This window comes from Eimeria tenella, genomic scaffold (genome assembly GCF_000499545.2).
Source record: "Eimeria tenella Houghton genomic scaffold, Eth_scaff51, whole genome shotgun sequence".
Classification (NCBI taxonomy): Eukaryota; Apicomplexa; class Conoidasida; order Eucoccidiorida; family Eimeriidae; genus Eimeria; species Eimeria tenella.
Window position 1 is genome coordinate 188,765 of NW_013545649.1, and position 15,030 is coordinate 203,794.

Sequence of the window (15,030 nt, forward strand, 5' to 3'; positions counted from 1 at the left end):
CCTTTTGATTGCTTCTAAAAACTTATTTGCGCTACGTTGCAGCTGAGAAGTTATTTCTACTGACTATTGCGGGCCTTCCTTCGTACAGGCAGACCCAGCCCCAAGCATAAATACCTATGGCTTCTTGCTTCGGGCATCTGAAGCCCTAGTGAAAATGTGAGCGTGACTCTTTCAAATTGTCTATTTTAATCAAAGAAGATGGCTTCCTCGATTTTGTATGTGCAAGACTGATGCCGAATATAGCATACCGAGCTGCTGGTAATCCCCGCGCATGCAACAACAGTTTTGAGCAGTCCGTGAAATCATCTGCTCTTCTCTCTGTATCACATTGCTCTCGTGGAAGTATCGTAATTGCGTCCTACTGGTAGTTGATGTGACTTGTGGGCACCAATATCTTGCATTATACAGTACCGTACAGTACTGTGGGGCCTTCGGTTTCCAGTGGTCCCTTCAGATTTCACTGTCGGCTAGTCGGCGTGCCCATCTCTTTCTTCCCTCCCACCTTCTAGGGGACGCCTGTTGGCGATTTAGCCATCGTGACGATGGGCCATCGCCATCGTTCTGCTCTCAAGCAGCAGAACAAGGCCTTCAAAGGCTCATCATCAAAATCGAAGAGCCTCAAGGAAAAGCGAAGGACTGCTGCAGCTAACGCTGCATCTCTCGCAGTTAATAAGCCCATTACAAAATCTGAGCGAGTGCAGCAGTCTAAGCAACGTCGCGTCCAGCGGGCCCGTGATCTTCATCAGCGGCAGGTGCCAAGCGCTGATGGCCCGCCACCCAAGGTTGTGGTGCTACTTCCCTTCTCAGACTCTGTTTGCATTGACAAGGTCTTTCATAAACTGTCGCAGGACTTAGTTCAGGACCATGGGAAAGTCTTCTGCGAGGGGATAGCTGGGATGGACATGGACGGTGACGATAACACTTCAAAAGACGTTGTATCCCCCCAGCATAATCCACACTATTGCCGGTATACATTCTCCTTGCCAGCTTACGCAAGAAATCCACTTATACCTAAAAGGTACCAACAGCATGTGCTGCTTATTCCCGCTCCACGCATAAGTGAAACAGCAGGGAAAGAAACAATGCTGGAGGAGGGAGAACCACCGGAGAGGCCAAGTGAATTACTACGGTATATGGATCTCTGTAATTGCTGCGATGTTCTAGTGTGCCTTTTCGGAGGCAGCTGCACGTACGAAAGAAGTGCCTTTAGTAGGCGGGGATACAAAATACTGCAGGCCCTCAAACTCCAAGGTCTTCCTCCGTCAGTTATTGGTGTTGGATGCGTCGACCCTTCAGTGCTGGAACCAGCGGATGCGCCAAAGGGAAAAAGCTCAGCATCAGAAAGCCTTAAGTTCATGCGCCGTTTTTTCGAATCCGAACTTGGAGCTGAAAGGTAGGCATACCATAAGCGATGAGCGTTACTTGTAGACTATAGTGAGTATGTCCTATCTTTTCATTATATAATTGCAGCAGCTGGGCAGCCGAGAACGGCGTCCCATTTTTGCTCAAATGATCAAACAGCGGCGCGTTTGTGTCTCTGAGTAGACGGCAATCGCGGAACCATGTCTTTAAGCCGATGTGTTGTGTTGTGAACTTAAGAAAATTTTTCAGTATCGGAAGCGATGCAGACTGGCATAATGTCTTGAGAGCAGTGGGAGCAGCTGCGTCGCTGACACAAGGCGATACAAATACGAAAACTGTTGCAAAGGGCGCCGAGGCAGCAGCTAGCAGAAGGCGAGGGCACTTACTGGCCTTGAGCTGGCATATTGCGTGGCATCACGTTTCGGAAGACCCTGCGGCTCAGCCCGAGCCTTGCCTTGAAGCTTGTGGGCTTGTCCGAGGAGCGGGATTGACTTGCAAGTAAGCAACGCACCCTACAGTGCTTGTGGATCAATCAATTCTTTCCGCAGTATAAGATACTAAATGGCGCGAACGCCTGTCAGTGTGAATTTATTCGCGATATTTTAGTTTTTTTGTGGTCCTCAGCCTGCCAGTACACATCACAGGAGTGGGGGATTTCGTGCTTTCCAGGATTGAGACTATGGAGCCAGCGTATGAGGCAAAGAGGCGTGAACCTTTATTAGTCAATGGCGAAGCAAAAGCGGAAGTGGAAGCTCACGTGGCAAACTTGCAAGGTTGGGACGCAGTTTGCAGCTGTCGAATCTGAGCGGCGTGGAATATATGCCGTATAGTTTTGGAGTAGTTGCAGTGGGCGTCTGGTGGGCAGATGCCAAGATAACATAGGAGCTCAAGATATTTTCCCGGAAGAAATGCGCTTTGGTGTGGCTTGACATGCGCGTCCTCTGCCTTTTCACAGAAGTGGTGGAGTTGTTACAACCCTTGCAGCCTTTGGATACTGCTGCTATGGAACAAACCTGGCCCACAGGAGAAGAGGTGACAGCAGAAGGTGGAATGACGTCAGCAAATCGCAGGCGCGTTCGGGTTCCCAAAAATGTAGGGGATTACGAGCGGGCTTGGCTGGAGTCCGACACAGATGGTACAAACAACGACAGCGTAGAAGAAGAAAATGAGAATAGCGACTTCGAAATGCAGGAGGAAGAGGCTATCGCTGGTGAGTCGGCGATGCCCATACAGTGTCAAGGAGAGATACTTCTGGATTTTTAGAATTACAAGTACGGGATGCTGCCATTCACGTATTGTGAAGCATGCTGCTCAGCAAACACTGACCCAACTACGAGCGTAGTCGACGAAGTTGATGATGATTGGAAGACCCTGAACGGTGCAGAACAGCAACAAATGGAAGCCGATAAGTCAGCACCTGGCTTGCAATGACGGTTTAGCACGAACAGTTAGAAAGGTTTATGAGATCGTTTTTTCCAGATGAGCTGAAAATTACAGTAGTGGCAAAGTCGATCCTTGAAAATGCAGGTCGTTGACTTTCACTGTATTGTGCTGATCAGCAAGGCGTACGCAGCTCAACGCCGTGAAGCAGCAGAGATGGAAAGGGAGTTCCCAGATCAAGTAGGCTAAATCGCGTTTCACGTTATTTTCTAATTTCGGTTACAACGTCTCTGGCTGGACATTTTTACGGAAAATCCTACCATAATCGAAAATGAGCAGATAGAACTCTTTTGGAAGGTGCTGTAACTTGTGGTTTGCAGGTTGACACACCATTGGACATTTCAGCGAAGGAGCGTTTCCAAAAGTACCGTGGTCTCAAGAGCTTCCGTTCTTCCCCATGGGCAAAGAACGAAGATTTACCGATAGGTTATGGTCGCATTATTGATGTGTCCAACCTGAAGGTGATCTTTTGTTTAGTGCAAATGCATTCTTTTGACATCATTATAAACTCTGAAGTAGTACTTTATCAGAAGCAACTATTTTGTGGAGACATGTCACTTGCTTTCCGTTTTCTTTAGACGAGTGGAAAGATGTGTGTGCTCATCAGGGCTTGGCGGTATTTGCGTCTCGCGCCCATGCGGAGCTCTGCGGAATGACAGGCGGATTCTCTGGCCGCTTCTGCCGTCTTCTGATGCCTCTGCGTCATTCGTACATGCTACTGCAGCTAGTACAACAGCATCCTCCCCTTGAAGGCAGAAGTCTGTACGACGCTTTGGTCGATGCAATGACAGGACGAATAGCGAACCGCTTTTCGGCAAGCAATCAAACCTGCACAGCAGGTGCCGTCGCCAGTGCAGACGCCGATCTGATGGTGCCCGACTTCCTTCTAGTCTCACAACTGCTGCAGCATGAGACCCAAGTCGCAGTTGTCCACTCCCAGCTAACATTCTGCGATGACCAGCCAATAAAGAGCAAGGATCCAATGTTGATGGCTTGCGGTTTCCGGAGGTAAATATCTGGGTATCAGCCAGTGTAGATGTCCAACAACTCAGTTATACAGAGCCGAAGAGACACACCTGTCATCAACACGTTTACTCCATGGGATTCGAACTTAATGGACGCAGGTTTCCGGCTTCGCCGATTTACTCGGAAGAGCCGAGGCAAGGCGTACGTAGTGCAGCGAAATGGAAGTTCAAACGCTGGGCAGAACCAGGTTCCACTCTGACTGCAACGGTGTATTCGCCGCTGGTTCTCCCACCTTCGCCCTGTATCATGCTTCGGTCTGATAGCTCAGGTGAAATATTCGCTGCATATGCGGATACCATTTTGTTGAGGGAAAGCCAAGTTATAGACATTGAGGCGAGTCGTTTCCTCCTGTACTTTATGCCTTGTTTCTGGACAGAACCCGACAATCTGCGTATTACAGCCTGGGGCTCAGTACTTCCGGTGAATGGAGCAAGTAGCCGTTTGATTATAAAACGTGTACTTCTCAGCGGTCACCCATTCAAGGTACACAGGCGCAAAGCAATTGTGCGCTTCATGTTTTTTAATCCCGATGACGTGCGGTGAGTGGAAGAGAATGATGCATTGAGATGTGATGGAATTTCGTGCAACTGCCAGCTTCAGTTTCAGGAGAGTTCTATACAGACGCCATTTGTTTTCTAAAACTGAATCGTAGGCCGCCGGCACTCCACTGGCCTATCACCAGAATTGATGGCAGTTTGCAGCTTACCGTTTGCTTGCCTGATCGACCTGCGTTTGTGTTTCTTTTAGGTGGTTTACTCCAATAGAATTGCACACCAAGAGAGGGTTACGCGGGAATATTGTTGAACCTCTGGGCACTCACGGTTACATGAAGTGCAAGTTCAGTGACCATCTCAAGCAAAGTGACGAGGTAGGGTCTGCAATCTATCAAAAGCGATTGGTGCAGCGGAGTCATTGGCGCAGATAACTTATGCATTGACGACACACAAATTTTCACACTATAGTGCTGGAAGCCCTTGCCTGTGCATACACCTGAGAAGGCAATATCGGGTTTTGTGCCGGTCAACGGCATGTAAAACGCACTGTGGTGCTTAGTTCGCCGTTGAAGTTAGTAGTGTCCATGTGGTCGACGCTCAACTTATGGGTGGTGGAATTTATCGCTAAGATTTAGGTCAGGTTAAGGAGCTTGCTGCTGTGTGTTTTCTCATTGTTCTTTCTAGGTTCTGTTGCCCCTTTATCGGCGCGTATTTCCAAAGTGGTATCCTCAGTCGTGGGGAGGTCTGCCAACCCAGCAGCCGCTCGACTAATTTTTCACATTCTTCTAAGCTTCAGCATATGAAAATACGTGTTTCGTGAGCTGCTGTGCTGACTTTCTGGTTTGAACACTTCATCTATTGGCAATTTTGCACCATGCTGATGGGACGCTGCTTGTTCCTGCTGGTTGCATGCCTGAAACGATATCACGAATTGTTGGTTTTGAGGTCCGAATTGCACAGACCATTACACTGGCACCATCTTTCTTCTGTTCGCAGTTTTAGTGATCTAGTTTGCAGACGAACAGATAAAAGGATTTCGCGTGACTGTCTGTGAGCGTTTTTTTGTTTGCCAAGTGATATTTTACTTAGCGATGGCATTGCTTTAAAACAGCGAATAGCCATGCAAGATTTCCTAGAAATAAACGCGTGTGAGGCCTTGTATCAGAAAATTGCGCAGGCAATTAAAAACGTTCCAAATCAGTAGAGCCTAGCCAGCGATTGAGACCCATCATTCATACAATGGCTCAACATCCAATAATGAGTTGGGCCGACTAATTAAAAAAGTGAGAGCTTCGCTGGTGGTTATTCAGCAAATTTATGGATGCCTGAATCATTTGAGACAATGCGGGATGCACATTTGCATTCCAGGCTTGGAAGATGCAGAACCTACTGACGCGGCCTTGAGTTACTCCTCGCGAGCCTGCCTCCAAATCCTCTGCTAATCCACAATTTGCTCCCATTAGAGACAGCTGCCGGGGGTGCGCCGTTATTTTTACTGGGCAAAGCGTGTTTATTAGGTGGCGTTGCGGGGATTGGGCTAAAGTTTTCAATACACTCCGGCGTGTTGTGGTGGTCCCCTTGCTGGGCCGACACTGCAAGCGGAGGCTCTTGCAACGGCACTGAAGGATGAGGGCCGAATTCGCTCGACTGGGCTTTAATCGCATGCGAATGAGCAGGAAACCCTTCGTCGACTGGGAGTGCTGTATCAGCTTCCCAGGAAAGTTTCGATTTGAGACGCTCCTGAGCATGAGGTAGTGAATAAGTGCGTACAGGGCCGTCTTGGACCTGTGGATGGCTGGCTGCGACTCTGGAACGCCGGGAACTTTGCGCATTACGTGCTTCACTAGCACTGAATTGCGGGAGAACTTGGCACTCCAAGTCCAGTGGCTCCTGAAATTTTATAGGTGCAGCGTTGACACTGGAAGCCGCGCAGGTTAAACGGGTATCGGATGCACAAACCTGATCAAAAACGCTATCAACCTGGTTTCGGTTAAACTCCGCCACAGGTCTTGCAATACCAGTGTCAAAGCTCTTGTGCCCCGTCAACCCAGTTGGTTCCTGTGCAGCGCCACTTCCCCCCCACACCCTCCCACCTTCGACCTTTGTTAGCTTGGTATGACAAATATGCTCTTCAGGCATCTCTGTCTGCGCAGTCGACCTTTCAAGGGTTTCCATCTTGCTGCTAGGAGGCCACCCATCCTTTGCCACTGGTTCCAAATGCCTGGGCACGCCTGCTTTGGGCTGCTTTTGCCCAAATGGTAGTTTTATGCATTCTGATGTATATGGGAGAATAATGGTTTGGCATGGAAGCTCAGGCTCGCACTGGCTGGTGCAATAACTGTTGAATATGTATCTTGCAGCGCAGTCCGTGCCGGGATCACAAGTGGTCGGACCATGGCTAGACGTTGGGGGGAAGCAGTGAGATATGCAGGCGCACAATTCGTTTAGTCTCCATTTCCGGTCAGCTGGCATTTCAAGAGACTTGCTAAGTTGTTTTGTCAAGACACGTCTGTATTGCCGTGCCTCTCCCTCCCCTTGACCTTGCACTTCATTGTCGACGAATCTCCTCTGTGTTAAGGTTCCTGACCATTTTGTCTCTGCAGCATCCTGCTGGGCTCCCAAGCACTGCGACTGCTTTGCAGCATGACAGAAGAGCTGGCTTGCTTCCCATTGCTGTTGACATTTCAGAAGTGTTGGTAAGGGTCGATCTTCTGGATCCTCTCCAGGACCGTTCTCTTGCTTGGCACGCAAGTTCTCGTCTTTTGTAAGCTGATGGAGGGTTTCCGTTGTGATTTCCCTCAGTGAACAACAGCTGGATTTGCTGGGTCCACGGGATAAAGAGTGCTTCGCTGGGCTACGGTGAAGAGACCAACTTTTTTCTGCGTTGCAGAGGGATGAGTCGTCTCCTGCTTGCGCTGCTGCATCAGCCACTTCGTGGGCAAATTGGCAGGGGAAAGTGCTCATCGGCACTGCTCCAGAGGATGCAGCGTCGCTGTTCAAGAATATGATGCCGCTGTCAGCAAGGCGCCGCACTAAATCTTCCGGATCAGAAACACCCGCATTCCTTAACATCAAGGTAATTAGAGCACGTCGATTTTGAAACTCTCGCTGGTGGGCAGGAATCGCACTATTAAAAAGGAAATTGCGTGGGTGTGAACTTGAAAGCTGAGGGCAGCGATCCCCCGCCTGTACCGAGGAGTTTTGTCGCTCGCATTCACACCAAACGTTTCCGATTCCGTTGCCTTTATGTATTTGTTGAAGTACCTGACGCTGCTGATTCCTCAAAAATCGCATTTCTTCCGTTTGCATTCGAACCTCGGTTTGTAAGGCTTCAAGGCCTAAAACTATGAGGCGCTCCACATCAACACCATTTACAGACATCTGGTGAATTCGCTTATCGTTCAGGTGCTCGCTCTTCTCTGGCTCTTTGGCTGGCTCTTGCAAGAGTGTGGTTCTTTCGAGATTCTTTATCGCGTGTTCATTCTCTGGCAGTGTGTTCTGTTCGTTGGAAGTGGACCGCTTAAATTTCGGCAGCCCATTTTGGCTGCACAGCTCAGCATCTAAAGAAACGTCGCGCAACTCATTGTACTCCCGCTGTTTCGTCCGGCCGGCCGCTGCAACATTTGCTGCCGCCAGCTGCTTTGATTTTACAAGCTGCCTTGCGTCTTCTTCTGCCTTTTGAAGCTACACCAATGCACGCATCCGCACGGCTCAGTTGAGAACAAATTTTCCCACGCCATCTAATGACTATACCAGTGAATCAAGTGGAAATTAAATTTTGCCTGCAGTATGTAGTGACTATAACAGTGCGCTAAATTGATAATTTGTGTTGCTTTGACTCTAAAAGGTGCCTCACCCTCTCCTGTTCTATCTCCTTACTCAAACGGATCCTTTCCTCTTCATCTTCACGTTTCCTCCTGGACTTTTCTTCTTCGCGTGCCGCTTCTCGTTCCCGCATCTGACGAAGCAGGTCTTCTTGGTACCGCTTTTTAGCTTCCGTCAAGCGCTGCTGACCAGGATCGATCGCACTAGAGTCACGTAAGGCACTTGCTGACCATGAATCCGCTTCATCGGAGATTTCCTTGCCCCCGGAACCATCCTACGGGAAATATTAGAAGCGCAAAATGTAATGGGGCCTGAGCCGAGTTGCTTCATGTTGCAACAGGCTTGAACGTAGCAATAGCTTTGGTGCATCTTCGGTACAGCGCCATTGTGCATCGCCTGCTGCAAGCTCTCAAGCCTCCGAATGAAAAACGCTCATTGAAATTCAAATCATATCTGGCTTCGTCGCACTGCGGAAAATTGCTCTGACTGTTGCCGGGCTTTTCTGCTGATTCAGAATCTTACTGCGTTTGTCAGATGATCTGGGTTGTGTGTGGCTCTCAGCAGTTCTTCTTCTGCAACATGAGATGCACATAGTTTGTCATCATTCGTTGATTTCGAAAGGCAAGAGTTTGCCTGATGCGCAGGGAATGTGCGGGCAACAGAAGGGACGCTGCGCATTACCACAAAGATATTGCATTGTAACGCTGGCATAGGAAGGAAATTCGTTGAGACAAACCAGGACTTCGCAGTGGCAAAGTGAATTTTCGCTCCATATCAGGCTTTTCAGCAAGGTGCTGGTATGGGTAAGGTGAAGGCTGTGAGCCTAGTTGGTAAAATTGTGGATGCACGAGTGCAGTTGGTTGAAGTAAGAGAGGCTGTTGGTTGATGAGCGGCGCAGGGACCACAGAAGGAATGTAAGGAGCTGTCATTGCCCCAGACTGAGATGCAGGAGGTGACGCATGACGAGCCAGCAGCGGTGCTAAAGATGCAAGAGATTCTAGAGCCCGTGCTACATCAATGGTGCGTTGCGCAACATTCTGCTGCGAGTCATCATTCTTGCTTTCTGCGGACTTATCAGTACGACTAGCCCCTTGAGGTACTGCCTGAGCAGTAAAATCAAATCATGCACAGTTTACGAAAGTATGAGTCAGTTCATCTAGCTGGCGTTGTGCCTGAATAGGCGCATATCTACGGGAAGCGGATGGGACTAGGACGGCTTTTTTTGAAGCTACTCGCTCTGTAAATAATACACTTGATGACATAAGCGGTGCTGTGCACACGTTTGTGCACTACGCGTTGGGTGCGGGCTAAGTGTGAAGTGCAGCTATTGCCGGGGTTTACTTGAAACTCATGCGGAGAGACACCTCCTGCAGATGTGGGAGCAAGTACCCTACAGTCTGCTGCACGCGTAGCGCCTCTGGCAGATAAGGACCCTGGATGTTCATCAGGAGGCACGGGAAGACCACGTTCTTCAGCTCGTTGCCTCAACTTCTGCCTCCTCTGTTGCTCAATCTGTTGTAGCAAGATCTTGCCATATTCGTTGGGCATTGCGGACCACTAAGAGACAAAGGAGTGGCGGAAGATTAATGGGCGGGTAGAAAGCCTAAAATTATGCTTCGAATCTGCTAAAGTAGTAATTTATCAGGTTTAACTCTACATTGTTGGCTGCCTTGGGAAGTGCCCTGCGGAAGATGGATCCAATGTGCTGGTGTGCTACGCCTAGTTGCACTCCATTGCCCCTTGCTCTAGCATTTTCTGCCCAGTGTATTCATCTTGGCATGCTGTTAATCACATTTATTTTTGGCTACAAGCGGCTTTGCCCTTGGTCATACAAATCGCGGGCAGTGCGCGTTATGCGCCTAGAAGGCGCGTGACGGGAGACTGCACAGTGAGGCTCCCCTGCGTAAATCAAGAGATATCTCAGATGCAAGGATGCAGATACAGCAGTCATGCATTTACACTTTAAACAGAATAAATATCATCTCAAGATGATGGAACATGGTTTCATGCGGCAAGAGGCGCACAGGTTGGCCCAAAGTGACCCCAGTTAGTCGCCAACACAATTGTGCCTATGCATCGTGTTATCGTTGCACAAAATTCACCTATATTATTTGAATCAAGTAAAATGTTTGTTTGTTTGCGGCGGGGCTGAGTATTGAATTAAGGACAGCCACTACTGATGAATAGGCATATTTTATTGTGGGGCGGCGGCGAAGGTACGTGTACCCACAGCCGGCTGGGGGCTCGAAAACCAGTGACAACGTGTGGACTTATACTCTATCATTGTACATATATTACATAAATTTAATTCAAATGCTTTTCGAGTTTTATTTGACTCTAAAGTGTCAGAAGTACCAACCATTGCTTTTAAAGTGACCCCAACAACTGTCGAGGGGCACGTGCCCGTCTGGCTGCTACTTCAAGTAGGCAAAAGCCGCCCTCCAAACAAGGCTTCCAGCCCATCAAAGAGCAAGTAATACTTTACCTGAAATATCGGCACACATTATATGGAAGTACATAGAGGCTGAAGCCCCCTCGTAGCCTGATTGGTGCACTTGTGTTCCGTGCGCCACCTGCAGGCTCACAGAGACTCAACGAACGGGCATATCCCTGAGCGGAGACCTATCATATCAGATACCCATTTTAACACACATGTAGCTATAAAGTATTGCAGAGCATTTATCATCAGCGGCATAGCTGACGTGAGGTGTTTATTACATGCGAATTAGCCGACTCGAAATTCCTGGGGCTTTACGAATTCAGCTTCTGATGCATAACGCAACGCTGAACAAATGAGTTACTGTCAAACTTATAATAAGTCCGTGGTCACTGGCCATGGAACTTTAATAGGGAACTGGATGGAAGAAGAGGTGCTACGAGACGCTTCGGGACACACCCACCTCGACAGGTAGCCCTTACGAACAAGAACGGGGTGTGGAATCCTGTAACCCAGTGCTCAAGGCACTTATTTGAAGGTTTATTTTTGCTTGAGTCCCGTTAGTTTCTTACAGCGGAATGAAGAGGTGCCCAACTCACTTGCACGCCGTACTACAGTTGCTGCTTCAGTTCTGCTATATCCAAGCCATTTTTCACAGTCAGCGTCTCTTCTATCCGCAGTTCTCCCCATTTGGACACGTTTATGAGGGTAATGGGGGATAGGCCATACCCGGTGTCAGAAACTTTCGTCACCAGCGCAGGCCGCCGAACTCATCCTCCCAAACGCAAGGCAAGCGATGACCAGCCACCGACACGACACGAGCTCGCCTCAAGAAGAATGGAAAAGCTAATAGCTCATGCGCGCGAAAGTTGTATGTTCCGAAAAAAGGCCATAGATGCAGCGGCCCTCCAGATAGCATTGAAAGAGCGCACTGCCGAACAGGTAGGTTGGGAATGGAAGAAGCTCGCCTATGCAACGGACCCCAGCAGTACTGCAAACTCAGCGGTACCATTATCCCTGCATTTTTCTTCGCAGCAACCACCCCTTGACTTCTTTTGCGTATAGAAGGTTGTTTTGCGCGAGCTGCACACTAAGGCACTTAATGCACCGCACAAGCCGCAACAGCTGCATATTCAGGAATCAAATCACATGTACTTCTTTATTTTGTTGTTTTAGGATATTTCTGCTAGCATTGGAGGAGATCAACGTACTCCAGAGTCAGAATCTTTGGCAAGCTACAAGTTTGCAGTGAGCAGCTCCGTGGGCCGAACCCTCATAGAGTAATGAGACGTATTTGACGAGTTCCATCGGATTCCCAGGCTTTATCGATAACATGATTGCAGGTGCCTGATGACCGAAGCTCCAACCTCCTAACTTCAGCAGACAAGGCCGAGCAGTACTTTCAGCAGGTGGATTTACAGCCTGACGCCAGTTAGACCTTTGCTGGTGGCTTGGAGCAATCTCATACCTACCTAAAAGCATTCATTAAAGTTACGACTGGTCCTTGTTAGCTAAATGAGCTAAATGTAACTTTAGAAGCAAGTTTGCCCTCGCTAGTGGTCATTGCATATATGAAACTGCATTTCTAGTTGCGATACTTCAACAGCAAGTGAGATCGGGAACGCCTGAGGGCGGAGAACTTGTCAGTCGTTGGACTGAACTGGCCAGCGTGTCAAGGTTAGTCAGCCACAGCCTCCTTCAGCTTGAATAAGAACGTTCTTCTACAGGTGTCCAGCATTTGAACTCCAGAAGTCTGACAGCACTCGCATGTTCTCGGCAGGTGTGCGTACTGAAGTAGCTTTTGTAACTTTTGTGTGTGCCTTCAGTTCCAGTGTTCAGCAGACTCCACAAACAGGACGCATGGCATTTGCAAAAGACAGCTTTTTTTCTCTCCCAGTACAGAGCTGCCTGCATGTACGTTGCAAACATAAGAGAAGCAACTGAAACAAAGCAGGTTTTGTGTTATGCAGAGATTGTAACACACTAAATACTGAGAAAGCAACGCTTTATTGGTCTGATATGGGCCATACTGCTCTAGGGTCTGTGTAAGGACAAAGAAGCATTAGAAATTCTCGAGCGATCTTTGAAAAACAAGAGTGCCTTATGCACAACACAAGCTGAGGTAACAGGCATATTCAAGCTTTAATGCAAGCCTATTTTTGCCTGGTTTTGCACAAACATGCATACAAATGCTAGAGCCATGCATCTCTCCTTATAAGGAAGCAATTTTGGGCAAAATATGCCACGGAACTCTGTATCAGTGCTAAAACTGAGTTGGGATGTATTGGTCTGAATTATGGGGATGCTTGTCCCAGGTTGTGCAGCCAGCACTTCAGGCTTTCAAGCACAGGCTTCGCCAGTCCTTACTGGCAGCGAGAGGGTATCTGGGATTTGTTATTCTGAAAGCTGTCCTCAAGTAGGCAATGAATCTACAGTTTCGACAGTAACTGTGGCCACCTAAATCCAGTACTCGATGAACTGAGGCGTCCGTTTGCTGCGAATCGGTGCCCAGGGAACTGAGCGACGCTCAAGGCCTCGTCCCAGCTGAATCTGTGGAGCAGTTTCTCTGGGAAAGCTTTGGTATTCAGCAGTCAGCAGATATTGTGAGAATATGCAGACCCCCAATAATCCACGTGCGGTGTTGTCACCTTTTGCTGTCTGCGCAACCTTTTGGCTGATGTACTTTGACTGGCTAGAAGTGACGATGCCTGCAGCCTCTTGAGCATTTGAGAAGCGCTTTGAAGATACTAACATTGGCCGACAAGGAATCAATACGCACGTCAGATCTTGTAGATTTTCTATGGGTAACATACACAGTAACGACACTCTGTGTGGTGTTTCTTATCTTACGGAGCGTTTTGTCCACCAGTTTTACTAGCACGTATTGAATGTTTTTTCTGTCCTGCTGCAACTGTAGTCCCTCAAGTATTTGCAAAGGAAAGATGCACTCCCCTAAGGACTTCGCAGAAATACTCAGCCGGAACCTTCCGCTAGCAAAAGGATTGAACACGCCACCAGCAAGTAACTAACGCGCTGGGTTTCCTGCGGAAAAGCTAGATGAAATTACCATTCGAAAGTCATCCATATGAGTGCATGCTGCAGGCCCCTATGGAGCCTTGCCGAAGAAACATTCTGGCAGCCTTTCAACATATCTGCGCTTCTCCTACGGATATCGCAGCAACAGGGTCCTCTGCTGCAACAATACGCATCTGTCGCCCCCATCCACAGATCAAACTAAGCAGTATCCCCGATTTTCTACACCCTTTCCTTTCCGAGGGTGGCAATACCAACCACGTGGCTCTTTCACAATTGCTAGAAGCACTAGCCGTAAGTGTCCCGTGACCCATGCAGGTGGCAAATACAGCAGAGTGTAGCTTTGCCACTAAAAGCGAGTTCTTTCTTAGCCTGAACGCTCAGGTCTTGTAGCTAGTGGATTACTGTCATTCAGCGAATTGCCGTGTCTTCAGGACTTGAGCCAAGGTGTAGCTGACGATGCTGCCTTTGTAGCTATGGTCTCTGATATCGCAAAGAACGAAGGATTCGAGCTGTAATTTTTCCGTGGCAGCAGACAGTAGAATGCGGGCTTGCCATCTTTTGCAGTGCTGGAAGCACGGCCTCCGCGTAGTTGACAAGGTAATTTTCAGCAGGCTCCTTCCCGCACTCAAATTTTCAGTTTCTTTTCATCTCAGACGCCCGGTTAGTCACATAATTACTACACCTGCAGCACGGGGAATGTTTTTGAAGGGGTGGGAAAAAGTAACTGGTTCTAGGCATTTCGTTGCATACCACCCCTGGCGACACGTGAAGGTCCTTCGGTCGCTCCATCAAAAACGCAGCCCAATTCAAACCATAAAACGCCTTTACTCAAACTCCAGACATACCAAATCAGTGTAGTTGCACATAATTTGTTGAATATTTTTGACGGGCCGCGGCGTGGTAGACTAGTGAAATTGAGGATAGGATCTGGAGTGCACACTGTGCAGCTATAGATGACTCCTGCATGAAAACAACTATTGCGCATGAGCGAATCAGTAGTCGCAGCTTCTCAAACAGTAGCATTCCTGCCGCTCACAAAATATTTAGACTCTCCATAATAACTACTTGCAGTATCTGCTAAAGATTCGAAATGTGGTAATTCAGGTATTCTGAGCGTCGTTAATTGCTGATTATCATCGTGCCACAATTTCATGCTTCGTTGTTCCAGCGATATATCAGTTTAAGGGATGGTTCAGCTCGACCGTCCATGCGGCCAGCGAAGCTAAATTATTTTGTCGGCCATTTGCGTAAGGCGGGTTGCAAAATTGCTGAACCACCACGTGCCTGAAATAGCTGTTTGCAGCTATGACTAACCGCCTTCGTCTGTTTTTGACACGACACTGTAGCACGCGACTAACGATTTTGACCGCGAAAAGGAATAAAATCTGGTACTCAGACTGAATGAGAGCA

At 48.4% G+C, this 15,030-nt stretch overlaps 3 protein-coding genes across 3 annotated transcripts; 2 read left to right on the forward strand and 1 right to left on the reverse strand.

Annotated features, from left to right (window-relative positions):
- Positions 1 to 542: 542 nt before the first annotated feature.
- On the forward strand, positions 543 to 5,093 carry ETH_00028225 (uncharacterized protein; the record flags this gene model as incomplete). The annotated part of the gene is made up of 12 exons (XM_013380319.1): positions 543 to 1,393; positions 1,600 to 1,860; positions 1,987 to 2,135; positions 2,318 to 2,572; positions 2,678 to 2,771; positions 2,922 to 2,982; positions 3,123 to 3,263; positions 3,410 to 3,810; positions 3,927 to 4,096; positions 4,205 to 4,367; positions 4,576 to 4,696; positions 5,007 to 5,093. 12 exons carry the CDS (start codon positions 543 to 545, stop codon positions 5,091 to 5,093), a joined length of 2,754 nt encoding a protein of 917 aa, XP_013235773.1.
- A 615-nt stretch (positions 5,094 to 5,708) lies between these two features.
- On the reverse strand, positions 5,709 to 9,695 carry ETH_00028230 (uncharacterized protein; the record flags this gene model as incomplete). Its single annotated transcript, XM_013380320.1, has 5 exons — positions 5,709 to 8,006; positions 8,179 to 8,421; positions 8,670 to 8,719; positions 8,851 to 9,250; positions 9,489 to 9,695. 5 exons carry the CDS (start codon positions 9,693 to 9,695, stop codon positions 5,709 to 5,711), a joined length of 3,198 nt encoding a protein of 1,065 aa, XP_013235774.1.
- Positions 9,696 to 11,286: 1,591 nt separating this feature from the next.
- Positions 11,287 to 12,020, forward strand: ETH_00028235 (uncharacterized protein; the record flags this gene model as incomplete). Its single annotated transcript, XM_013380321.1, has 3 exons — positions 11,287 to 11,589; positions 11,761 to 11,832; positions 11,928 to 12,020. 3 exons carry the CDS (start codon positions 11,287 to 11,289, stop codon positions 12,018 to 12,020), a joined length of 468 nt encoding a protein of 155 aa, XP_013235775.1.
- Positions 12,021 to 15,030: the final 3,010 nt, after the last annotated feature.